The following is a 27987-nucleotide window of genomic DNA, read 5'->3' on the forward strand; positions in this document are numbered from 1 at the left end:
AGTTAGGTAGCTCATTAGGAGCATTTAGGAACGAGGTCGCAATACCGTTTCAGAGGCACAGTAGCCGTTTCTTGGCACGGACATTTGGTCTATGCTCTAGGGCGACCGAATGGTGTGGTGGTGGGAGAGATGCCAGCTAACCACTTTTACATAGCGAAAGAATATTTTTGTTTGTGGGTGTAATTCTCATTTTTTTGTACCCGACACACTTCCATTCCATTTATTTCATATCGCATCTCTTCAAACTGAAACGGGACAGCGTTATCCGCGACGGAGAGTCTTACTCTTTAAGAGTGGAGGTTGACGTTCCCATGGCCCTAGCTTCTGCAGCTTTTCTGCCCGCTACACACAGAGCTGCCGAACACTTCACACTATATACAAACACTACACCAAGATCACTACATAAATTACAACATATGTACTTACACAACATCCTACACTGTTTCTTCTTACATTTATACTCGGTGGTGTTGCGGAATTTTATGAAACGCAACCGTAACCCAAGGTGGCAAAAAATAAAATAGAAAAATATTTCGCATAAAAAAGTAAAAATTAGTTTTGTTTTCAAGAAAACTTACTTTTAAAATATTACTTTCAAGAATATTACTTAAAAAAAAATGTTTCTATTGATACTTGACTAAAAAGAAAAGCGTGGGGCGCTCTCTAATTATAAAGTCGTATATGAGAGCGCTTCCCACGCTTTGTTTTAGTCATGCATAAATAGAAAATTCCTTTAAAAGTAATTTTCTTGAAAACGAAATTATTTTTTAATAAGAACTGTTTGTTTATTTCGATTATTTATTTATATTTTATTTGATGAAAACCATGTTTTTAAAAATAAAAAAAACTTTTTTTTGTATATCTTCTGGAGTTATCTCTATCTAAGTTTTATGGTAAAAACACATCAAAAACTTTAATTACTTGCGTAGTTATTGTTCTAAAAATTATTTCACAATTAACAGCGGAAAATTTTACACTTCTTGAATGGAAGCAGTTGGTAGTTGTAAAGTGAGGTTAATGTTCGTTGTGTTATTGTTTAATTCGATAATGATGATGATACGTATATGAGTGTTTTAATTAATTTACAATACACTTTACGTAATTTAATAATATGCAGTCTTTGTACTAATAACAAAAGAAACAATATTGATTAAAAAACCCTGTAGATTTATGGTGGAATGTTTAATGTAAATGTTTTTGAACAGCAGTTATTTGCCTTAAGGTTAGCTGAATTTAATATATGTATTTTTTGCTGTGAATGTAGGAAATAATTTAATAATGAGTTAAAACGCTTAATTTATTGATCAATGTGTAATGTTTATTTTGAGGAATACGATCGGGAATTTATAATAATTTTTCTGATCAAGTAAAATTATTTTATTTTCTGTTAATCTTTAATCTCTATTAACTTGTTTTGTCATTGTCATATAAATATATATATATATATTTATATATACACACTGGTATTCCTATACAGAATCAATAAAAACAAAGATAAATAGAAAATATACTTCATATTAACAAACAAAATACAGTAAATGTAAAATAGTTTTCAGAATAGTACAAAACAAAACGTTATGTACTTGCCATACCAACATATTAATATTGGCAAAGCAGTACGTCAGTTGCCCTGATTGCACAAAGTTTTACATCGGACAAAGTAGAATCTGGTGTTGAAAGACACATCAACAATATTGTCTCATTTGTGAGTTTTAACTTCATAACAAGGAGTTTGAAAACTAATATTTGATGTGTACTTATTAATTTCATGTGGGGGTCAGATTTAATTTTGAGTAGTGTGAATATTTATACAAATTCTGCTTCTTGACTTAGTTGTATTTGATACAATTAAACAGTGTAAACTTCAATATTTAAAAAAGGTTTATACTTATAAAATGAAACTCCTTTCATTAGCAGATTTTAAAAAAATTGTACTAGGTTCCCCATTGTTTTATTTTGTTATAAGGAAGAAAGACATTAGCAGTAAAATAAATTAGTTTGTTCATTTTATTATTTTTAACACTGCAGAATATGCAAAGTTAAATCTATTTATTCTGTGCACATTTTATTTTTAGTTTATATTCATTTACTACAGGTCCAGTTTTAGTTGGACAGTATACCTAGTCCAGTCTAAAGTTTTATATTCATGAGACAGTGCTGTTAATTAATGTCACTGCTGGGGACAATTAACATTGGTCCCCCAGTGACCAATGTATGCCAGTAATACAACTTTTATATTCAGTTAAAATTAGTTAATTACATACCTTTATTTGAATAGGGAGGGTCTTATTGTATTTTATAACAATTATAGTAAGAGCTGATTGGCAGTAATGCTAGGCCCTAGCCCAATTATGGTTAGATATAAATTAATTAAAAAAATTAACTTTTTTTTTATGTAGTACAGTTAACTTTTATACCTTGTAACATTAGTAATTATGAATCAAAAATATTTGGACATTATCAGAATCGTTCTGACATTCCTATTAAACGTATTGTTAATGAATTAAATGAGCAGGCATCTTCAGTTACTATAATTTTTGACTCATAATAAAAATCATAGCATAAAATAAGTTTGAGGTAATACTGAGCAATTACTTGTTCAGTATCAAATTTTTTCATACTGACATATGATTATATTAATGACAGAAAAAGTAAAGTTCAATATAAATTATGTGTTGAAATTGACAAATAAACCATAAACTAGCCTTAACAGTCATTGGACTTGGAATCAGCCATTGAAAATGACTGATGGCACTCTTAAAGTGATTCTTTATTTTACACATTAGTAATAGCACAAACATGTAGTGAAGTCTTTCCACAGTGACCTAGTTTTCATTTAAATAAAAATTTGGCCAAATGCCCTATGTGATTATGTTTAGTATTGCCATACCTTGGTATGGCAATACTTTACCCCTAACCTTGCCCCACTGAACTCTAACCTTAACCCTAAACTCTCGCCACAGAATGGATTAGCACATGAAGAAGTCACCATAACTCGCAAAGCAGATTGCTAATTGACAATCAAGTATTGATAATTCGGCTTGGACTTTAACCTTGCATGGATTACCCACTGTCCAAACCTGTTTTGTGGCATCGTTTGTTTTCCTGATACTAGGCATAACATTTTGTTTGTAACCAGTTTCTTTGGTGTTTGGAGTGAACATCCATTTATGTAACTCAGTGAAGAAAAAGTGGGAAACCCATTTCACTCTTCACTTATAAGCCTAGCATGGAATGATTATATTCTTCAGAATGGTTGTGCCAGTTTAAGGAATGGTTTTCTTGTCAGGTTGTTTCATATAGTTACGACCACTAATTCAATGAAATTCTCTATAATTGATAGAGATTTGTTATAAACATACAGAACTTCAGTATTATATAGTACATTAACATTATATATAATACACAAGCTCCCCTTCACAGCTTCCCATGCACTATATGGTTTACTTGCAATTTCCATTTCAGGTAACTGAAGGTAGATGCAGCTAGTCACTATACAGTAACAATGGCAGTGGCTGTGTGGTTGAGCCACAGCACTGTACTCCTTCGCAACCCTTAAAAAAATCAGAATTAAAAAAAACTCAAAAATAGTTTTAAATATTTATCTGAAGGGTATTTGTAAGTCCAAATCTACTGATATCTCATTTAATATAGTCGGGATTGGAAAAATGTACAATCATTGTTAAAATTTTTTTTACCTTTCTTTCACCCCCTTTCAAGGTTGAATTTCAAAAATCATTGAATTGGTTTATTTACATGAAGATTCACTCACTGCAAATTAGATTGATTTCTTAATTTATTACTTAGAAATTAAAAAAAGCAGTTTCAAAAAAAAAATTAAAAAATCCATTTTAACCCTTGAAACACTGAATTTAAAAAATCTAGAAATTGTTTTTTAGATGTTCACATAAAGATTACACACACAAAATATCAAGCTGATATCTTCATTTGTTACTGAGAAATTAAAAAATAGAAAATTTCATTGTTACTCTATTTTACCCCTTTAAACTCAGAATTTCAAAAAATCCTTTCTTAGTGTGCAATTACAACATAAGAAGAACATGTATACAAATTTTCATCAATTTATCTTCAGTAGTATTTGCTTGGCATTGATTATGATATCAATGCCATGATATGTTGTTTTGATCATGATATTTTGTTGTTATGATCATGATATGTTGTTTTCAATATTAATAAAACCTATGTTCAAAATATTTCAACTGAAAAATATCTTGGGAACGACTTAGAAGAAAAGAGCATGAGAATTTAGCAGCTCTCCACCTAGTGGCCCGAATGAGAAGTGTTGCACCGTAACAGATTATTTATTAATTACACATTTAAGTAAATAATTTTTCATTTTTAGATAACATTTCCAAATAACTGTGATCTGTTAGATCAAGAGAGTACCTGATGCATGCAAAATTTAGCCTTCAACCTACTAACAAATATCCTGTTTGAATTTTGAAAGTCAGATGCTTGTTTGCAGTGATATTATAAGAGCTTCTAAAACAGCACCCTAGGGGCACGTCGTTTGTTACCAGTTGATGGTGATGATCGGTCTTGCCTCACATGAGGTGCTCGCATACAACAACACTCTAGCCTCACATGCAGTTCCTATTATTGTTAAACAGAAATCTTTTAAATTTATTTAATATTATTTTATTTAACATAAATTTATTTCTATTATTTTTATAATATTAATTCGATTGATTTGAATCATTCAGTTCAAACCCAGCTTACACAGTGATTGAGACTCACAGTTCATCTATTCAATTCATTAAAGTTTGTGCTTCAACCTGCAAATCTCCACTACTATATATATATATATATATATATATACATACATGTATATCAGCTCTTCAAGATTCCCTATCTAGTGCTAGTCGTTTCATTTCGGTATACCCCCTACATCCTACATCCTACATCCTACATCCCTAACAATTTGTTTTATATATTTCAAACATTGCCTGCCTGCACAATTTTTTCCTTTCATTAAACCTAAAGTGTAGTATAAATTAAATCACAATGGAAAATTCCACTCCATTAAAATTCAATTTGTTCTTTTGAGAACAGTATTTTCAAGATACTATTCTTAAGAAATTTGATTGTAATTAACTTTGTAATGGTTAGCCAAATTACAACCAAAATCTTGATTATAGTTAATGAAACAATAATTTTCAATTTTTTTTTGTAAAATAATAAAGTAATTAGTTTAATAGTATTCAATATTTAAATTATAATTAATATTTATTTTTTTTTGTTTCAGGACTCTAGAAAAATTAGGAAAAATAATTTTTAAAAGATGATATCTACTTGTTTCATTAGATCTCATAATTTTAAAACTACACTTTCATCTCTAGTTACATGTCCTACATTAAAATTCAGTTCAAATTTGAAACCACAAGCATGTTGTAATACCTATAACTTATTTCACTATTCATCAATTGTTCATTGTCATAGAAAATTTAATATGACTCATAATTGCTGGAACAAATCATTAGTTGATTTTAATTTAATTAAGAGTTATTATTTTTATAAGTGTAAGCGATTATTTTGCATTAGTATAATAAATAGTGATAATTTATTTAAAAACAATGATTTTCATAGTTGTAAAGCATCTAGTGAACTAAATTCATCAGTTTTTTGCCCTTATTTATTTTACAATTATAGGCCTTGTGATATTTTATGTAGAAGATATTCAAATAATAAGAAGACAATAGTAAGTAATAAACATTTAGCAATTAAAAGACCTGAATATATTAAAGGTGTTTTAGGAGAAAAACAAAGAAGAATTAAGCAGACACAGCAACAGTTAAAACGAAGTGGAAAATTATTTTTGGATGATATCAAAGAAACTAAATCAAAAATGAAAGAAAAAATGGAAGAGATAATTGAGGTAATTGATTAATAGTTATTGCTCTATTGAGCTGTGTATTATTTATGTTAATTATAAAGAATTATTTTTAAAAAAAAAGCTTTATCATTTTAGAGTAATATTAATTATAATTTGCTTTGTTTACGAAGAATAAATTCAATAATTGAATTATTTTAATTCATAGTCTCTGAATATATTTGGTTTAAACAATAATTACTCATGTGTGTGCATGCATGTGTGTGTGTGTGTGTGTGTGTGTGTGTGTGTGTGTGTGTGTGTGCATGCATGTGTGTGTGTGTGTGTGTGTGTGTGCATGCGCACACATGTGTGTAGATTCTGGCAATATTTTTTTAAATTTACTTATTAATTCTTTTTTCTTCATTTTGTCTTAAAATATTTCATTATTTTATAATAAGTAGTGCACGAACAAGAGCTTTAATATAATTTGAAACATTTTGAATTCTATTGAAAACAAATGTCTATTACAAAAAATAAAATGCCTGTTATAAATTTCAGACCAATTAAATTAATTTCCAAATTTGAATTGACAATATTTTTGAAAGATTTTATATATATATATATATATATACATTTAAATATATATATATTTTTTTAATGGTTGATGGCTAAATACTAACAATGTGGAATATGGGGAAAACTTAACGTTGAATCAGACAGCTAAGTTGTGGATGACACATCCACATTAGCCGAACTATCTTGATTGCCCTTATTAAAAAATTTAAACTAGAAATAAATTTAAAGAATGATGTAGGAGCCAAAATTGGTACAGCCCCCCCTCTGGAGCCTTGGTAAGGGAAGTAATAGTTAGTTTTTCTTCATTTTTTACACAATAGTCAGTAGTCAGTGGTTTTTGTGAAACTTAAACTGAGAATGTGTTAGCACTCATGGAATACATGTAGCTGGGAAATCTTTTGCTTTTATTTTTTCCCACATGATAATCACAGTTAACTGATAAATACCGTATGACAATTTTGAAAATGTTGGGAAAAAAGGTGAGGTTAAATATAGGCAGAAAATTTCCAGCTTTTTTCTTTCATATAAATCACTTTACTATAAAATGAATGCATAAGAAGATTATGATGAGATGATAATTATGATGTTCATGATAATCCTAGCTTCTGAGCCTGTTTTTTCCTAGTCAATTTATTAATTTTCAGTAAATCAGGTCTGAAGGGTAGGCGTAGGGAATGATCATGCTGTATACAAATTTCTACGCACATATCTCGTAGCTCTTCACCATCTTGTCACACTTCACATTATGTTCATTACTATTAAAATCAGAAATATGCAGTGGAAAGTTTTCAGTAATTATTAATGAATTATTTATAATTCCATTATTATTGTTATACTAAAAATGTTTTATAATTAACCAAATATTTATCAAAACAAAGAATGTATTTGTTAAATTTGAATATTATTTATTTATGCTGTATGGTGTAAATCAGATTTATAATTTTATTACTGTTCGTTTAGTTATTATTGGAAAGTATAATTTTCTCCAATTGGCAATTGAAAATTAAATAATTCTAACCAGTCATGCCACATCACTTTTCATTATTATTATTATTATTAAAGTAATTTTTTATTTTTGGAAGTTACCAATTATTGATAAAGAGTTAATTAGAGAAATTATAAAATCTATTTATTAATCAAAAATCTAATTATTAAATTTTATGCCAGGGCTTTTCTCAACAAAGACTGAAAGTAATCATTTAAAATAAATATATTGTTTTGGAGTAAAAAAACTACATTTTAAAACAAGTTTCCAGTGGGAAAGTAATTCTATTGAATTTACTTTATTGAACTATTATTTCTGTTTTATTGAAGTGATATTTCTCGAAGTTTATTGGTTAGTGTTAAAAAAGGATATCCCCTGTTATTTTATAATGCAAATAATACGTTATTTTAAAATGCTTTATGAAGTAATATATTATCTGTGTATAATAAACCCTCATATAAATTCACTTGAATTGTGAAATTTACTCATTTTCATAATATTTTATTTTTCCCCCTAAATACTGTACTACTTATTATGAGAAGTTTAAGTTTTTATTTATTCTTTTGTTGTTATTTTCAATTAAGTTAATTATGCAGACATACATTTGCTGTACTGTGATTACTGATGAATTTTAGAACATAACAGTCGTTAGAATTGTAGATAAAATTGACAGAGCAGTCGCTGATACTCATGTAATGCTTAGAGAACTTAGCAGTTTTGGTTGATAATGGTTGGTGCTATCACAGCTGAGGGGAAATTAAATCCCATTGGCTGTTTATTAGATTTGGGAATATAAATCAAAACTTCCCAATTGTAAAAACAAACTACCAATAGAAAAAAGACAAGATCAGTTATTGCTACAGTCATTTTGAAGTGTTATTCTATGCCTTGTTTTAAATTATTAAACAAAACCATGTAGTGTTTATAACTTGGTCAGTTTTAAAAATTCATCTGTAATGTGTGTTGGAATCTATTTTATACATTTTAATTTAGAAAAAATGTTATCAAAATTATATATTATTTTTAAATAAATTTTTTGATTAATTTGTAGTTATTTTTGTTTGCCGTGTTTCCATATTTTTGTTTTTATTCATCATTGAATGCAGTCATGCCTCACGTAACATTCTTTAATTCATTTAACAGATTTTTGAGTTTAAACATTTTATAAATTACAAAATTGTGCTTTTTTTCTCGGTATGGTCATTATTCGTGGGTAGTGAGAAAAAGGGCACTCCTCTACCATTCCACGTTCTATACATGACAGTTTTGGTTCAGCAGCAGTGACAGGATTGTGTTACTTTCCTCTCTCATGTGATTGCACAGTTTTCCTTTTGAGTTTTTTTATGTTTATATGTTCAAGTAATTAATTTTTCAAGTTTAATTTTCTAGTATTTTTTATAATGTAAAAAAGGATGAATGAAATAGAGAATGTATGTCTTATAATAAAAAGTGAATGGTTTATATTGAAATAAAAGTTATTAGTTAAAAGTACTATACATCAAAATCTTAAAACAGTTAAAAAATATAAAATTATTGTGAGAAGTCAGAACTGGGATGCTCTTTTGGAATTAATGAAGCAATAATGAGGGACACTGCAAAACGGCTTAATGACTTTAAGAAGAAAGGAGGAGATATTTCTTCATCCTTAATAATAACTGAAATTGAATGGGAATATGATTAAACTAGAACACTTGCTTCTTTTACAGATTGAAGATTGCAATCAACATTATATGCTACTTAGTACCTATTAAAAGAAAACCTTTCAATCTCCAACTTTGAAAAGTAACAGTGAAGTAGTAGTCAGTGAAGAGTGAAAAGGAATCTGTAGGCAGCTCTGACTGGTTTGAGTGGTTTAAAATGATAATATTAGTTAACATTTAATTACATAGTCATAGAATCCAAAAGGGTTCTGTAAGAGCTGATTAAGAAGCTGAAAAAAAATTTAATCAAGCATTTTGTAGAAGATGGAAATTATGGTAACAGGCTCCGTTGTTGTAACATTAATACCTAATAATATTGATAAAACTCCTGTATTTTGGATGTTTTTGCACATAAAACATTACTTTTGAATAAAAAAAATTGCTACTGGTTGTAAAAATCAAGAGATAATCACATTTTATGAGAAGGAATGCCAAAGATGATTTAAATTAAAATCGGAGCTCATAATATGAACTCTAAAGAGTGCTTGAGCTCTTGGATGGTACTTCAACAAATATTACCAGCCATCTAACTTTCAAATGAAAAAATACTTTAATTTAGTTGATTTTTGAAGACTGGTTCAAGACCCGTTTCTGATCTTCAATAAAAAGATTCTGTAAACAAAGTAATCATAGCTTTATCATTTTATTGGTTTAGATTATACTTTTCTAGGCATCCTTCTGTAAAAAAGTGGTGTTGATGTGAAAATTGTCTTTTTTGCTCAATAATTTTGCAACCTGTGTGGAGATTAGACTCTGAAAACTTTTAGGTCAACTTAAATAAAATTTCTTTTGAAGAAGCAGTACAAAACACTAAGAGTGATAATTTTAACAGTCAAACTCTTGAAAAAATAAAAAATGCAGATGAAAATGTGGGAACATATAGTGTACAAGTTCACTATTGAACATGAGTTAGGCTTCAGTTAAGTAGAATTCAATAATTTCACATGAATTATTTAACTCATTTCATGAAGAATTGAGTTTTAGTGATCTTGTTAATGTTGATTAGCAGCAAATCTGAAAATGAGATGGAGAGCTCACTGAGGTAGAAAGAGCCAGATGTGAAGTAAGTTTCACAAATTTCAGAAAATGTTTCAAACTGTTGAAGAATTGAGGCAATAACTTATGGATTCAATTCAAATCTTGAAAGAAAAGTACAAGACCACTAAATAATTAATAATACATTGAGCTGCTAGATGGGAATATGTGAAAACAGTAGGAAACAATAAGAAAATTAATCAAAATTTTTATATAATAAAAACATTCAACGTTTTTAGTGTTACATTTGTTTTCTTAAAATCTTATTGTAAAGATTAAGTACTTTTAATTTTAAAATTTTGCAAATATATATATACAACAGTTAACTAACTAATAAAGCTTGATGTCTTTGATAATACACATGTAGGTGTCCTCTATTATTAAAATAACTTTTTTTTGATGTAGCTTGTGACTGTTATTTAAAAAGTGATATGACACTGGATCATTAAAATATCCATTTGTAAAAAAACTAAAGAATAAATAAAAAATCGTAGTATCTAATACTTATGTATCAAATATGTAAAATTAAAATTTTTTGCTTAAAAATAATTGTCTATACTGTTATTGTGGCTGCTAATTATCATTATACACCTAGTTAGATGAATTACAGGTATTTTGTATAAATCTTTATTTTCAATTAATACTATTTCATTTATCATGATTTTTTATGGGATTTAACTTTGTTAAGCAAAGAATTGTTGTACTAACTTTAAAATGCTCAAGTAAGTAATCAAACTTGCAAATTTTTTTCATTAAATTTTTTTTAAAACCAATGTGTTTATTCATTATAATTCGATGAATATCTATAGATTTCAAAGCAAAAATTAATACCAAACCTCACTTTTATATTGTCCCTCAAAATGTGTGTGCATTAAATATGATTTCAAGCATCCAATTTGTGAATTTTTTTTCTACTTTGTATGTTTTTTTTATTGATGTTATATTTTTTTATTATAAAAATTTTAATTTCCTAAATGTTGTAGAGAGAAAATGTATGGACCGTACCAAACATGTTATGCATTGCTCGAATTGCAGTGTCTCCTTACCTTGGATATCTTATCATGCATTCAGATTATAATCTAGCTCTAGGACTTGTAATGCTTGCTGGAGTAACTGATCTGGTAACAGAATCATAACTTATCAATTTTTTTTAAATACATAATTTTAGTTTCTTTTTGTTATTATTTAATGATTTCTTAAAAATCTGTGTGAGGACTGTACATGGTTGGATTTTGCTTAGATTTGTTTATGTTGATATGATTTACTCAGGAAAACTATTATAATACCAAAAGTTATAGACAAAAACAAAGAAACTGCTGTGTCTCATACAAATTTAGTTAATGAAATATTTAAATGTGCACTGACACATTTATTCTTTCTAAATTGGAAATATTGATACACTGTAAACCCTGGATGTAATAAAAAAAAAATTTAGCTAGTTTCTTTGAAACACTAATAACGTTAAATACTGTAATATTCCAGGAAAGGAATACATTTAACTGTCAAAAAATTGATATGTTTCATAAAAGTGTAGGTGTTCCCTATTATTATAATAATATTTTTTTATTTAGGTTGTGACTTGTTTGAAAACTTTTTTTCATTAAAATCTGTAACAAGTTTAAAGAATAAATAATAAACTTAAAAAATTCTTTATTAAAAAAAAAATTATTTGGCATTCTTATTATTTTACAGATTGTAGTAATTATTGGTTGTGATCAAATTGGTTACAACTACGCTTTAAAAATATTGAAAGCTGGACAAAAATTTTAACAAATAAGCTATATGAATGGAAAATTCTTCTGATGTAAGTAAGGTTCTCAAGCCATTGAAAAAATGTTGGCATTCTGTTTAATTAATGTTTTTTTTTTTTGTAAATAATATGGAAACCAAATGTTATTTGTTATAAAAGAAATAAATAAATTGTTTTGAACCCATTTATTTTAATAAAGTTGTTTAAAAACAAATTTATTTTTAACCACTACCATTCATATGAATTTTTCTCAAGCCATTGAACAAATTTTGGCATCCTAACTAGTTGTAAATAAGAAACAAATGAGTAACCCAAAATTAGAACTACCATTAAGAAGATTATGCCTGTATAAATTCTTGAAAATCACTTTTTGTGTTATTTAGATTTAATAAAATTAGATTAAAAGAGTAGTGATAATCAGATTTTTTGTTCTAGCTAAAAATTGGATTCTAAAAAAAAACAAAATAAAAGTATGTCAGAAGTAAAAGTATGTAAGTAAGAATTTGGCTATTAAACATAAGTAATTGCTCAATTTTGTTACATTGAAAAATTATTTATTTAACTATCACAACAGCCTATTGAACTGATTAGCATAACAAATTTAATAATTTAAAGGAAAAGTCATTTTGATGATTTTTTTATTTTAGACAAAGTGAAAGACTGTTGAAACATTGATCCATCATTTGATAGACAGGGTGCAGAAGGAAGCACAAGAAGAAATGTTTTTAACTTCTCTTTTGGGAAGTAGAGTTTTGGAGAAGAGTTGAAAAAACAAACCTTACAGTTTTTTTTTTTTTTAGCTCTGTGTGGTTGTAGTTTATGAAATAAGGGGAGATTTTGTCTTTTAATTCATTTCTTTCATTTCACTTATAAACAGCTTTAATTTCACACTGGCAAGTAATGGAAAATTTTGTTCTAGGTAGGGATTTGAGTTGTGTTAAACCTACTGAAATGTTTTCCATCAACAGCAGTGTGTAACATAAAACTGATGTTCACTATCTATTTCTTAATAATCTAAAAATTCATTTAATTTATTTTCTCTGTTTTTCTTTGACTTTTTTAACTATTAAAATATGTATCTGCATTTTTTTTTTATTTCAGTTAGATGGTTTGATTGCTCGAAGTTTTAAAAGTCAGTCATCTAAACTTGGTAGTTTTCTTGATCCCATGGCTGATAAAGTTCTATTAGCAACTCTGTTTCTCAGTTTAACGATTGCTGGAAGTATGCCAGGTATTTCTTAATTTATCAGATTGTTGCGCCAACAACAGTCTGATAGAACAATTATAATTTTTTTCAATTCATATATAAATTTTTCTTAGCCGATTGATGTTTTGTTTCATATAAGAATGTGCTATTTATGTGCTTTTAATTTATTTTTATTTACATTTACTAAAAGTGACTTTGATTGGTTTCAGGGTTAGTTGATGTGATTTATTTTTACTTTTTCTTGATGCAGGGAATTTCTTAATTGGGCTCTTTGTTTTCTATACTGGTTTGTAGTAATTTAGGTCAGGTCTGTGAAAACAATGCTCAGTACTTTAATAATGCAAGGAGTAACCCTCAAAAACAAGGTTTTTTGAATTGTATATTCTTTTTTAGCCCACACAAAATAGATTTTGCTTGATAAAAATTTAAAAAACTGTATATGCTTCAGAATTAGCTCTAAGAATAATTAGCATTAACTGCATTTCTAACTGGAGTGTTTGAGTTCATTTTTGTAATTATATAATCCTCATATACAAGGTATACATCAATTTATATTGTAGGTTGACTATTCTTGAATCAGTATATTCAACCCCATAAACCAAATTACACCAGCAGTACAGGCATCCATGTTCAGTTAAAGCATCAAGAAAGTTTACTTTTCTGTGTTTGAATAAATCCTGTAGCAGTATAGAATGGTTGTGCAAATAGATGATGTGGTGATGCTAACCACACTTCTGACTGATAAGTGTCTTAAGATCTTTTTCTGTAGTGATTCTGCTATAGAAAGAATTTTGAATTTTCAGAAGGAATAAGAAATAAAATTGAAAATATTGTGTTATTAGAATGAAATTTATTGTTAATAACTTTTAAATTTAAATTGTTTCAGTTCCTCTTACTGCTTTAATTATTACAAGAGATGTCATGTTGGCTGCAGCTGGTTTTTATATTCGTTATCAATCTCTTCCTCCACCAGTAAGAAATAAATCTTTAATCTTCTATATATATAAAAATGTTAAGTTCGTTTGTGTACGGCTTCAAAAACTCAAAATGTTCTGCACCGATTGAGCTCAAATTTTAGCACGATATATAACCCGCATCAAAGATTGTTTTCATCTATTTTTAATAAATCTATCTATCTATTTTTAATTTGTACAGTTTTTTAATAAATAAGAGGCTAATAAATCAGATGGAAATGTAAACAAAGGAAAACCAATCAGATCAATGTAAGATGGCCGCTGTCAAACACAACGACCAATCACAAAGAGCCCGTATGGCCATTGCCAATGTAAACAAAATCACAACTGATTAAGTAACAAATTTCTTTGAATTATATTTAACAGTTAAAACATCTGTATTTTATTAAAAAAAAAAAAAACACTAAAACAAAAAGAGAAGCCACCAAGAAGGATGACTTACAGTAAATAAATTTAAAACACCCAACTTTCTTATAGCCCAGATAGACTTAAGACTATGCAAACAAAAAAAGGCGAAATAACCGAATACACAGAAAATAATATCCCTACATAATGACCAAAAATTCCTTTGTTGGGTTATTTTTTTACATATATATGACCAAACAATCGTTTTTTGGTCATTTAGCGTTCTTTGCTATGTAAAAGCAAAGAACAAAATTCACAAATAGTAATACTGAAACCGCACAACTACGTATTCGTATTTTTTTGTTTTTTCTAACCTCCGAAACCACCATTATGCATTGCTTCAGATGATGATATGAATGATTTATAGTGTATGAACATACCATGCCTGATCGGGATTCGAACTCGGAACCACCTGATTAAAGTCCGAGACGTTACCACTCGTGCTACGGAGGCCGTTAAACATATTTGTTAGGAGCCGAATAAAAACACGACTTACCAATATGGCGTTGTGTGTCAAACCAATTTTATACGGACTATAATTACTTTTAATATGCGAAACCCTTTGCGATAATTGAACATTAACTTAAACCTTTTCAAAAATTATTTCTTTTGAACTAAGCCACATTTTGATATCATTGTTTTTCTATAACACTGCTGGAATTCTTTTCATTTAATGATAAGAAGCGTTGTCGAAGACTATAACCGAATTCTCTTCCAAAGGACATAATACACTGTTAAACTATTTCTAAATAATTCAAATTCGTGTAATTTTTTTACGAATCGCGTTTTTATCAAAATCTCACCTTTTTCTCAATTGACCTGCGGGGTTTTGTTTTGGAAACCGTAATTCATTAGTAGATTCATACTCGAGAATCGCATTGTACACTGAAGCAGGACAACTTCTACTTACGTTAGTAGTTTATTAACATCTGAAATCAACACCGTTTGATTATTCAGTAATTTGTAAGCATTACTCTGCTTTTGTAAGCATTTAAAATGATGTGTTTTTTCGCACGATATAAGGGCTTTTTTTCGCAGCCCACAAATCTTTATATATAAAAATGTTAAGTTCGTTTGTGTAAGCTTCAAAAACTCAAAATGTTATGCACCGATTGAGCTCAAATTTTAGCACAATATATAACCCGCATCAAAGATTGTTTTTATCTATTTTTCGCATCAGTCACATACCTGCGACCGCGAGAACAGTTTTTTTAACGGTCAGCTGTGTACCAGTGACCGCGCCATCTGCCAGAAGCGAGGGGAACACTCGCCATACTAGCTAACGACAACCGCAGTCACATGTGAAACAATACCTGTTCCCAATTACATTGTTTATTAACAAAAAAAAAAAAAACATATCCACTTACATCTGATTCAGGTTATTATACAATCTGAATTAAATATTCACTTTAATCGAGGTACTTTTGTGTGATCGTGTCGTGATTGAGCTGCGCCTTTCACCAAGCTCTGAATTTATTAAAAAACGACCAACTGTAGGATATACGTATTAATGACGCGTGCAACACTGCACATCCAAACCAAATTTGCGCATTATTCGCAATTATATTGACCGCTTGCTTCCCTTCATCACCCACAGAGTTATGGGAAAGATATCGATCGCATATGGCTGAGGATAATTTGCATAGAGTACGCCTAGAAAATACCAATATGACCATGGAATTTACAGAAGGCATTTACAATGAAGCATTGATAAATATTGAAGATATTTATCAAGTGCTTAGCTATTGCAAATAAAGTTCTTAGTCAATTGGGAATGCCAGTACCCACCCGAGCTGCGATTGCTTCATTTGATGCGGATTTACGCCGTGAACAGAGTTACAACATTGGTGATCTTCAGTCATATGTCCAATCAAATACTCCCAAATTAACCCGTGAACAGAAAGGCATTTATGATCGCATAATGCAAATGATAAATGACTTGAGTTGGGGGGACCTTCTTCTTGGATGCGCCAGGAGGAACTGGGAAAACATTCCTCATTAGATTGATTCTAGCAACGGTTGATCAAAAAATGACAATTATCCTGTTGTGGAATATTAATCAGCCAAAACTCTGCAACGGCACGCGACTTGCAGTTAAGAAATTGATGAACAACGTAGTGGAAGCAACGATTTTAACGGGGCCTTTCAAAGGTGAAGATGTCCTCATTCCTTGAATACCCATAATCCCGGCCGATACACCATTTTAATTTAAGAGATTGCTATTCCCAATTTGATTGGCATTTGCAATCACAATCAATAAAGCTCAATGTCAATCTTTAGAATTGTGTGGTTTAGATTTAGATGCGGATTGCTTCTCACATGGGCAACTGTATGTTGTGTGTTCCTGAGTCGGCAAACCTTTTATTACGCCTTTATATCTATGCAGACAGTGGAAAAACAAAAAATATTGTATCTACAAGTATTGCAAAATTAAACTTCTATAAAACATATGCTTTGTTTTGTTTCTCATTTCTCATTCATGTAACCACAATGTGCCACAGCGAAGCGTGGCGTAGAGCTAGTTAAAAATATTTTTTTGATTTCATATCTATGAAGTGCACTGTGTTTAAAAGAATAGAATATTTTTAAAAATTTACTCCAATACAATATTTTAAGGAGTCCAAGAGTCTCTGAAGAAGCTTAATTTAGAGCAGTAATTAGCTCGAGTAAAGTTTTTATGATTTTTACCTTGAAATAAAGTGTATTGTGTAGAACAAAATAAATGGGGGAAAGAGGTGAAACAAGATTATGCTCAGAAACTGTTTACAAAAATGTTAAGAGTGTATTTCAGTTGTGTTTTACAGTAATAGTAAAGTAATGCAAAGAACTTTTCTTATTTCAGTCATTCCCGATAGAAAGCAAAAATTTATCTTAAAAATATCTAAACAACTGAAACCTCCAGTTCAGATTGTTCTCTTACAACTCTTATATAAGCAGGATAGATAGAAATTTGAGTCAAGAAGAATAAAGATATGAACTGTAAAACAATTAAAGAGATATCCTTCTTTTGAACAAAATTTAAGGGAGAAGATAACTGTTTAATTTTCTTATTATAAAAACTTTCACAAAAATAATTTTAGTAAATTTAAATTTAAAAAGGTTGTTAGATATTAATTCCTAATCATTGTTTAACAATGCAGTTTTTGCGTTACTGGGGAAAGAAAGGTTACAAACTAAAGTTCCTTTTCATTATTATGTATATTTTCTTAATCTGTTGTTTTTAATATGCTATGCTTCTGACCAATTTCCAGACAATGTTGGGCTACAGTTAGTTTCTCTTGTCTTCTATATGTTTAATGAGACAAATGCTCCTTTCTTCTAGTCACAGTATTTCTTTTAGTTTGTCCTATGTATTGCAAATTGCAATTATTGTCGTTACAAATAAAATTATAACTGCCTGTTCACTATGGGTTTAGTTTTATTTTCAGTGTTTTTAAAGGACAAGTCCACTTTACCAATTGTAGGTACAGTAATGCTAAAGTTCTGATTCTTTTCTTTATTCTTCTACAAAGGGTGAAAATTGCAGTTTGGAATTTCTTATATCCATACTTTCTTATATCTTCCTCTATTGTTATGAAGTACCGGTTTACTGAATTTTGTTGATTCTTTTCTGAATAAAGTCATAATAATCTTTGTAATAAAAATCTTGGCTTTATCTTTAATAAAATTCAGTACTCTGTAATAAGTTTCCAGATGAAGTTGTGTCTATCTCACTCTGTAAAACATTGAATTTGAAGCTGTCATTTTATGTTGCACATGATGAAAAGGACTGAAAAATATATTGGCAGTAGTACATGTTTTTTCTGTTTTTAGCTCTTTATTTATTTTTTGAAACTGTTAACTAATTTCCCTTCAGTTAAAAGCCGAACTCAGCTAATGAAATATGTGAAACCAGGAACAAATCATTTAAGATTTTGATAAGAAATCATTAATTATAAGAAAGACTGTCTCTCCAAAGAAATCATACCCACAATTTAGTTCTAGCCTGAAGGCGATTGTCAGGGATTCCCTGTGAACATGACAGTATTCATACATTATTTTGAAAAAAATTGAATGATGTACTTGATTTTTAATTATTTTTTTTAATTTTATGTTGTTACATTGGACTAATTAAAATTTTAAGAAGGAATGAGCAAAGAAAATGCCAGACCTTGCTGGATATTGAACTCTATGGTATGGAGTGTTATCCAGCATGGTTGTCTCTTCACCTGGTTAGTGTATGTTTTTTCTCTTTATAAATTGTATTAACCTTAATATTAATATTTGTTCAGCTTTTATCTCTCAGAACACATGATGAAGGCTTATTTAACAAGCTTTTCATGGAAAAATTTCCATGGAAGTAGATTTCAGATATCTTGAGAACAATTTAAAATGCAGCTTTTTCCACATTTTTGAAAATCTTATTTATTAGTATAAAATTTATCACATTACCATAATGTAAGTGAAAAATTCTTTATTCAATTTATCATTTATATCTGATGCAGTCTCCTCATACCATACTGCAAATCAGTAGAGGATTTTTGCCCAAAATTGAATCTGAACAAGTACTCTCCTCTTGACACCCACTTAAAAGTCAGTAATGGATTGTTATATATGCATTGTTGGTTGCACAGAAGCAATGGAAAGTGAATCAAGTTGTTGAAGGAAAAGGAATTAATTTTACATTATAAAATTAAAAATAGGAAAATTTTCTACTAAGTGGGGATAGCATCAGTCAGTTGAAAGTTGAAAGTGTTCTTTGGTGGCTGGTTTTCAATTAACTGCACTTCTCAGGAGAGGTCAACCTGAGACTGTACAAGACTACACTTCATTCACATTCATACATATCATCCTCATTCATCCTCTGAAGTAATCTTGCAGTGGTTCTGGAGGCTAAACAGAAAAAAGAGAGATGAAGTGTCAGGATTTATTATCTAGAATTCAGTGATTATAAATGCATATGTGAAGTTATTGTTTTTTTAAGCTTGTTACAAGGGCTATTTCACAATTGATTTCTAGTTGGCTATTGAAAGTAGAAGTTACTTAATATAAAATTACAAATTCATTTAAATAGCTTTTTAAATTTAGGAATTCATCATAAGTTATAAATTACTATATCAGGTAATGCATTTCTATTGTTACAATTATCAGTTTTTATTGACGGTAATGCATTAACAGATTAAATATTTTGTTTCTCGTGATAAATACTTGGATTTGAAAATTTTTTATATAAATTGTTTATTTGTTAATTTATATTTTGGAGTGTCAGCTTATATTTGTTAGTAATTGCTTTTGCAACACACTAGATGGGATTTTTATAATAAAAAAAAACACCATATATATATATATATATATATATATTTATATGGTGTTTATTTTATATATATTAAATCTTTTTCTTTTTTTAACAGCTAACCAAAATTCTCTTTTGGAATAGTCCTGATTATTTACGTTATTCATAAATATTACAAAAGTAATAAGTACAGTTAAATACAGCCAATCAGATAAATTAAGGGGTTAATTGTAATTATACAATTACAGATAAATTAAGGGATTTCCTTCATTCAATAAAAATGGTTAGTTGACTGTAATCCTAAATATTCTTATACAGATCAGCACTTTTAAAACTGGTCTTAGATTCTAGTATACTTGGTTTGATGGCTGTTTAATTTAGTGTACATGTGCATTTTGATAGTTAAAACTTAGATTTAAACATTTCTATTGATTAGTGTTAATGATTGAAATTATTTTATTACAATCAAACCGCTGTATAACAAAATTGAGAATCCTGGGGAAAAATTGTTAAATAGAGGTTTCTGTTAAATAGATATAACAAGAATTCCGAGTCTAATTTGTTTGACAAACATTTAATAGTGCTATAGAAAAAAAATGTAAATGTATTTTTTTATGTCATGTGTTAAAAATTAGTCATACATTATACGTACTGTATAAAAAGTATATATCTCGGGTAAGGAGCTCGTACTTAGAAAGGATGTAGGCTGTACCTAAAAGCTTGTTGTACTCAGTTGTAGGTTAACACACTTACTGTATTTTTATTTCTAGCTTGTAATTTTTTCACAACGGTAACAAAAAATGAATACACTAATTTTTTTTTAAATTGATTCAGAAACACTAATCCTGATACATTCTTTAGTTTTTGGTAGATATTTATATTTAATGTTTATAATATACAATTTTTATTACAGTATTAATTTATTACTTGAAAAAGTGAGTAATTTTCTGTTGTTTTCTGTTTGAATAAGGTACTACGTTCAAAAAAGTTTCACATTTATTTAAATACTCAAAAATACTTTCAGGTAATTCATCTTTGAGCTGTAGTCCAAAGCTAATTGTTTTAAATAACTGTAAAACCTCATCGTTGGTAGGTTTTCTCTCCTCCTGCTGGTCTTTGCAGTTTTTGTCATCTTCTTCTTCTTCTACCGGTTCAGAGGACTTACTAACACTATAAAGTTTGTTGTCATCATTTTGAGAATCAGAAATGGTAACCTGTTCATCAGCAGTGATGAAATATTTCAGTGTAACTTTGTTACTGACATTTCCAGTTATTTGGAGGAAATTCCATTCCAGGGACTTTTTAACTGTACTAGTGTCATCATTTTCATTCCATTCTGTCGTGGTGGTACTGAAATCAGCTTTACAAAAACAATGGAATATTGTTTCATCACTAACATCATTGGTCTATACTTTTGATAATTCAGAAATACACTCCCGAAGGTCAACAGTATTTTTCTCCACAATGGTTATAATTTTTTTCATTATTTTTTTTGGTAGTGCAATTTAAGATTTTTAATTACCCCCTGATACATTGATTGTATAATTAATGTTAAGTTTGGTGGAAAAAATACGACTTTTACGTTATTTAATAAAGAATTAATGTCTTGAGGATGTGTCATACAGTTATCAATAAAAAGCACATTTTCTTGTTTGTCTGAAAATCTGTTTATCCAGCTTTTTTACCCAATCTGTAAAAATATCTGTAGTCATCCACACCGTTTTGTTAAATGTGTAGTCTACCTCTAAAAATTTAACTCCTTGAAAACAATGCGGAGTTTTACTTTTGCCGATTACCAATATTTTAAGTGTTTCAGTCCCTAGCATGTTTGCAGCCAGTAATACTGTAATTTGTAGTTTACTTTGTTTACCATCAAAGCACAGATCATTTTTAAAAGTTACCATCTCATACGCTTTGAAAATGTCTTTTCGTGGATATTCTTCTAAAACTGGTTTCAACACAGTCTGCTTCCAAGTTTTGCAGTCACTTAGTTGACTGTCACTTGCACTTTCTCCAGCAATTACTTTATGAATAACACAATTTCTTTTTTAAAACTTCTCTAACCAACCATTGCTGGTCTGAATATCTTTGTATCCTAATCCAGTTTGAAATTCCAGGGCTTTTTTTTTAATTAATGTCCTGGACAATAGAAACTTTTTTCACATCAGTCATTCATTTAAAAATGGCTCATCTATATCGTCATACGTGCTACCTTTTAATTTTTTTCTCACTACATTTTCTTTGCGCTGGTCTAGTTCTTGTAGTATCATGTCTTGATCTTTTTAAAATTGTTGACAATGAACTTGGTGGGATTCCAAATTTTTGTGCAATATCTTCTTTTTTTTAGCACCTTTTTCAACTTCTTTTACAACGCCAATTTTTTCCAAGACACTAAGACACTTGTGTTTTGAGATTATATACGGCATGCTAAAGAAACAGTACAGTACTGTATAACATGAGTATTGTAATCCAAAGACATAGACCAACTAACTGAATTAATCCCAGGAAAAATTATTGCATACTGTATCCTGAACAATAGAGGGAGTATGTGTTAAATGTTTTCTAAGAATTCTATTTATGTCTACATACTGTAGATAAATGTCTTATTTAGATAATTGAATAAAAGTTTGCACAGTAATTTTAGTGCTCTGCGTTAGTTAATGGATTTCAGGAAATTTCCCTACTTTAATGTATAGGCAGACAGTAACTGCAAAACACATGTTTAAATCTTTCATTAGAATCTTATATTGTTAATTTTATAAGAGAATCTTGGAAATTTTTGCTTTACAAGTTTAGAAAAATAACGTGTCATTCTTGACAGTTGTCAAGAATACTTTGTGTTTATGTACAGGTACACTTCAGTATGGAAATCAAAAGAATGGTTAAACTCACAGAGATGTCCAAAATACTAAATTTAACGTCATTATTTTTAAAAAACTTTTTGTAAAAATTTCTGTATGTTACTGCATACTGAATTATGTTAATATGCAGTATATCATCATTTCATTATATACAGGTGTGAATATGTTAAATAGTGGTAAATTTATATGTAGTTTTGTTAAAATGTCACAGTGCAGTAAAAAAATTTGTAAAATCAATGTTCATTGTATAGAGGTTTGTCTGTATTAATTTTTTTTATTAAAATGTTTTGTTTATCTTATTTTACAGCTTAAAATAATAATAAATATTAATAATTAGTTTTTATTGATAATTCTATTTTCTTAAATTTGGTAAGTTTGAACAGATATGAAACAGTGCAGCACAGGCTAGTAAAATAGTCTTATTATTCATTAAAAGATGTACTAATGAATTTTGTATACTTCAATTTTAAAAGTTATATTTAAAATATCTTCTCTTAACAACAATGATTCAAATTTCTGTTTGCCATATTATGTTAATAAATTTTATCTTCTATTTTTTTCAGCGCACTTTAAGTAGATATTTTGATATGACTCATGCAACTGCTCAGCTAACTCCAACTAAGATTAGCAAAATAAATACCACGATTCAGCTGATGACAGGTTTTCTAACTTTATCAGCTGCTGCATTAGGCTTAACTGAACATCCTGCATTGCATGCTCTCTGGTGAGACTTAAAATTTCAGTTTAATCTATTAAATATTATAAAATTTCACAAGTATTTCCTCCCAAAAAATATCACAAGATGTCTTTCTTTCTCCCCCACAATGAAATCATGTATGTTGTTAAACAGTTTTGTTTCTAATAAATTCTTTTTTTATGATTAAAAGTAATTCAGTTAATGTTTCCACTTCTGTACTTTTACTTTTCTTAAGAACCTTTTTTAAAGAATTTTTAATAAAGAAATCTATTGTAATATATGCAGCTAAAGATTGTTTTTAAATTAATGATTTCCAGTCAGTTGTGGAAAAAAGTTAATTAGTTGATAATGAAAAATTCCACTAATTTCAAAATGGTGAATGTATGAATGTAAGGAATTAATTTACTTTTTCAGTTCTGAGTAGCGTAAGTTATGTTGTATAAGAATGGTTTATTTTAATTGCTACTTATAACTATTTTAATTTGTTAAGTAAAGTATTGCAATGAGTTAAAATCCATTTTTTTTTTCTCTCCCAAAAAATTACAAAAAAATTAATTGCAGTTCTCACTCCACTTCCTCTCTGTGTATATTTCATATTTTGCTTCACTTTTCTTGAACAGTTGAACATGTAATCATGAAATTTATAGATAGGGTGACTTGTGAGTAGAAAGTATACATGTTCCTGTTAAATCCATGGATACTATCTGGAGAACAGTGCATATGAACTCATATTTATTAGGTATTTTATAAGAAGGTAACAGTAAAAGAAAAAGTTGAATCTCCTCATTCCTCAGAAGCAAAAAAGAATTGAAGGTATTTAACAAAAGCATGGAGTGATTTTTTTTGGGTTCATGACTGCTATTCTTGACCTGGGTGCAATGTGATGTGTGATAAACTTCTGTTGATTGTCAAGAGCAAAATTGGGAAAGATCAGCAGTGTCATTGGCAGCTCTTTTAAAATTTTAGGCTTCTATCTCGTAATGGTCCTTCCATAATCTTGAAATATTGTGTTTGGTGACATTTAAGTTTGTTTGTTATTCATAGAATTATGTAAACTAGATTTACCGCACTAGTTCACCTTATTTTCAGTTTATGTAGGGTCTTTTGTCTGTAACTGGTATTTCAGATTATTTTAATTGAACCACAGTAGTTATTAATTTTGAATATCAACAACATGTTGAAATTGTTTCTACTGTTATTTAATTTTTGGTTATTTATATAAATTGTACCAGTTAATAATGTTCTCTGGCTGTGTTACCATTTTCATCTTATTTCACATCCTTTGTTTTCTAATGTATTTTTCAACTTCCAAATTTCCAGTTATTTTGAAACTCAATAGTTCCTAAGTGAAGCATTGTACAGTCTTGGACTCCCAAACTGTCACACTTGGTTTCACAAATGACAATTTGTGAACCCATTAACCCTTTGGAAACCAAGCTATCGAAAAAGTGTCCAACAATTACTCCTGTACTATATGTACTGCAAATAAACCAAAACTGACCAGTAATAAAATTAACCATTTTATTAGCATTAATAATAAGAGTTATAACGTTAAAGGTTTTTAACCAATCTTCATAGTTTTATCATTAGAATTCTTCTTAAAGCAGTTACATTTTAATAAAATGCATCCCTTTTAATAAAAATGTAATATTTTTTTTATTTGCAAAAAATTAAGTAAGTTAATAAAAAAAATAAATATATCTGATTATAACTTTTAAACTAAAAATAATTTATCTATTTTTTTTTTTTGTCTTCAGTCATTTGACTGGTTTGATGCAGCTCTCCAAGATTCCCTATTTAGTGCTAGTCGTTTCATTTCAGTATACCCTCTACATCCTACATCCCTAACAATTTGTTTTACATATTCCAAACGTGGTCTGCCTACACAATATTTTCCTTCTACCTGTCCTTCCAATATTAAAGCGACTATTCCAGGATGCCTTAGTATGTGGCCTATAAGTCTGTCTCTTCTTTTAACTATATTTTTCTAAATGCTTCTTTCTTCATCTATTTGTCGAAATTCCTCTTCATTTGTCACTTTATCCGCCCATCTGATTTTTAACATTCTCCTATAGCACCACATTTCAAAAGCTTCTAATCTTTTCTTCTCAGATACTCCGATCGTCCAAGTTTCACTTCCATATAAAGCGACACTCCAAACATATACTTCAAAAATCTTTTCCTGACATTTAAATTAATTTTTGATGTAAACAAATTATATTTCTTACTGAAGGCTTGTTTCGCTTGTGCTATTCGGCATTTTATATTGCTCCTGCTTCGTCCATCTTTAGTAATTCTACTTCCCAAATAACCAAATTCTTCTACCTCCATAATCTTTTCTCCTCCTATTTTCACATTCAGTGGTCCATCTTTGTTATTTCTACTACATTTCATTACTTTTATTTTCTTCTTGTTTATTTTCATGCGATAGTTCTTGCGTAGGACTTCATCTATGCCGTTCATTGTTTCTTCTAAATCCTTTTTATTCTCGGCTGGAATTACTTTATCGTATCATCTCATCGTAGCATCTTTATCTTTTCACCTTGTATTGTTACTCCGAATCTAAATTGTTCTTTAACATCGTTAACTGCTAGATCCATGTAAAGATTAAAAAGTAACGGAGATAGGGAACATCCTTGTCGGACTCCCTTTCTTATTACAGCTTCTTTCTTATGTTCTTCAATTATTACTGTTGCTGTTTGGTTCCTGTTCATGTTAGCAATTGTTCTTCTATCTCTGTATTTGAACCCTAACTTTTTTAAAATGCTGAACATTTTATTCCAGTCTACATTATCGAATGCCTTTTCTAGGTCTATAAACACAAAGTATGTTGGTTTGTTTTTCTTTAATCTTCCTTCTACTATTAATCTGAGGCCTAAAATTGCTTCCCTTGTCCCTATACTTTTCCTAAACCAAATTGGTCTTCTCCTAACATTTCTTCCACTGAAACATATTTACACTAACAAAGAAACTATTTGCGCTTATTTACAAATGTACTTGCTAATACAAATTGCATGACACCCTTCTTTTCATATAGAACAGACTGTTCTGTTTCTTTTTGTCACCCTTGTATAGTTTGTTCCTCTTATAGAACAAGTTTTTTCACTTTTCCAAACCAGGAAAGCAATGGTCATTACCTTGACACTCCATGACAATTTGTTTTTCTTCAAATTAATCTTCTACAACTGTATCAACAATGGAAACTGTAAATTGGTATCTAGGTAGAAGCTTTAAATTGTTGTTTAAGCAGCTTTCCTTATATAACACATGGAATTTAAAACCATCCCAGAAAAAAGGTTAAATGATACTTTTTTCCAGGACTTTATTTTCCTCCTTTCATCCATGTATCAATAAGCACCATATCAAATGAGTCTATACCTCCCTTATGCTTGTTAAAACTCAGTACCATTCTTAGTTTTCTCTGATTAATTTCCCTATTGTATCTTTTTTTTTGTTTGGGTTAGAGCTTGGACTTCTGTATTAGATGAAATTAGTAAAAAAACCAGTATAGTACAGCAGACGAAGAATGAATGACGCATCCTATGTTCGGTAATAGCTGACATGAGTTACCTCATAACATTTCATCATGACAGAAATATTATTAACTAAATAAACTTAAGCTATAATTAGTTTCTTAATTACAAATACTTTCTAGTCCAAAATATATAAAAATTAAATTTTTCTATTATTCAACTGAATAATATGGTTAAACCTGATCGACAATGTAATGATGGCTGGTCGTTTTAGCATATTGTACTATTGTCGATGTATATTTTTCACATATGTTGCAGTCGACAATATATCATTGACTGGTCTCCAAAGGGTTAAGCAAATAGTGCTGCCATTTAAGCAACTAGTACTAGTACTGAATTTATTGAGAAGATCAAAACCATTATCTCAGTGATGATCTATAAAATGCTTCATTGAGTTGAAAATCATTTAGAAAAAGAAGTAAATCAAATTGGAAGTTTACTGTTTGTAATGTACTTGTTTTTTAATTGTTATTAATAAATGTTATTGATTATCATTGAATCTTTTCATTTTCTCATTGTTTGATCTTATTTCAGGTACTTAACAGCAGGTACTACTGTTGCCTCAGCTTTCAGCTATTTAACTGAGAAGAATACATACAAATTTCTAAAGAAAAAAAAAAAAATTAGATGATTTTTTCATTTTTTTAGTACAGTGTAGAGTTTTTATTGTATGGTTCTATTACAGTTTATATATATATATACATATTTTAATGGTATTATTATGTTAGTGTAATTTTTATTTTATAATTTTTTGAGTTTTTTTCTTGTATATATACTTATGGTTTTCTTCAGGGGAATATAATGTATAATGGATTGTAATATAATGTAAAAATAATTGGATTGTAATATAATTTTTTTACCTAATCATGGTGAAATCAAACAAATAGATATGTAGTTTCTATATGTTTTTATTTAAATGCATTTATGTATTTGTACAAGTCTACTACATAACTTGTTTAATTTGATTCACTGAATTAGTTATAAAAACATTGATTTTGCAGATGGATATTTACGTTTAAAAATTTTATTTGTATATTTCTGTGTGTCCATATATATATTGTGAACAGATGGTTACAGAAAACAATGACTGATGAGAGTTCTTATCATCTTTTACGTTCTCCTGTTCATTGATTATAACGCAAGTTACCATCTGTACAAA

The 27987-nt window shown here is 29.0% G+C and overlaps 1 protein-coding gene across 3 annotated transcripts; it reads left to right on the top strand.

Moving 5' to 3' along the window:
- The first annotated feature begins 1001 nt into the window (after positions 1 to 1001).
- CLS (cardiolipin synthase) lies at positions 1002 to 27544 on the top strand. Of its 3 annotated transcripts, none has more exons than XM_075366883.1 (7): positions 1002 to 1222; positions 5267 to 5896; positions 11113 to 11250; positions 12981 to 13110; positions 13973 to 14058; positions 23162 to 23322; positions 27363 to 27544. In XM_075366883.1, exons 2-7 carry the CDS (start codon positions 5303 to 5305, stop codon positions 27457 to 27459), a joined length of 1206 nt encoding a protein of 401 aa, XP_075222998.1. In that variant the 5' UTR covers positions 1002 to 1222; positions 5267 to 5302; the 3' UTR covers positions 27460 to 27544. The 3 variants fall into 3 exon arrangements, with proteins under 3 accessions (XP_075222998.1, XP_075223001.1, XP_075222999.1); XM_075366886.1 differs by having other exon boundaries at positions 5775 to 5896; XM_075366884.1 differs by lacking the exon at positions 27363 to 27544 and adding an exon at positions 26760 to 27322.
- Positions 27545 to 27987: the final 443 nt, after the last annotated feature.

The sequence above is a fragment of the Lycorma delicatula genome, chromosome 5 (genome assembly GCF_047948215.1).
Source record: "Lycorma delicatula isolate Av1 chromosome 5, ASM4794821v1, whole genome shotgun sequence".
Taxonomy (NCBI): Eukaryota; Metazoa; Arthropoda; class Insecta; order Hemiptera; family Fulgoridae; genus Lycorma; species Lycorma delicatula.

Excerpts from the sequence above, each read along its gene's own strand:
- CLS (XM_075366883.1), top strand. The coding sequence starts at position 5,303 with ATGATATCTACTTGTTTCATTAGATCTCATAATTTTAAAACTACACTT. Across the intron at positions 11,251-12,980 it reads TTGCTGGAGTAACTGATCTG|TTAGATGGTTTGATTGCTCG; the intron begins GTAACAGAATCA and ends TTTTTATTTCAG. Across the intron at positions 14,059-23,161 it reads ATCAATCTCTTCCTCCACCA|CGCACTTTAAGTAGATATTT; the intron begins GTAAGAAATAAA and ends TATTTTTTTCAG.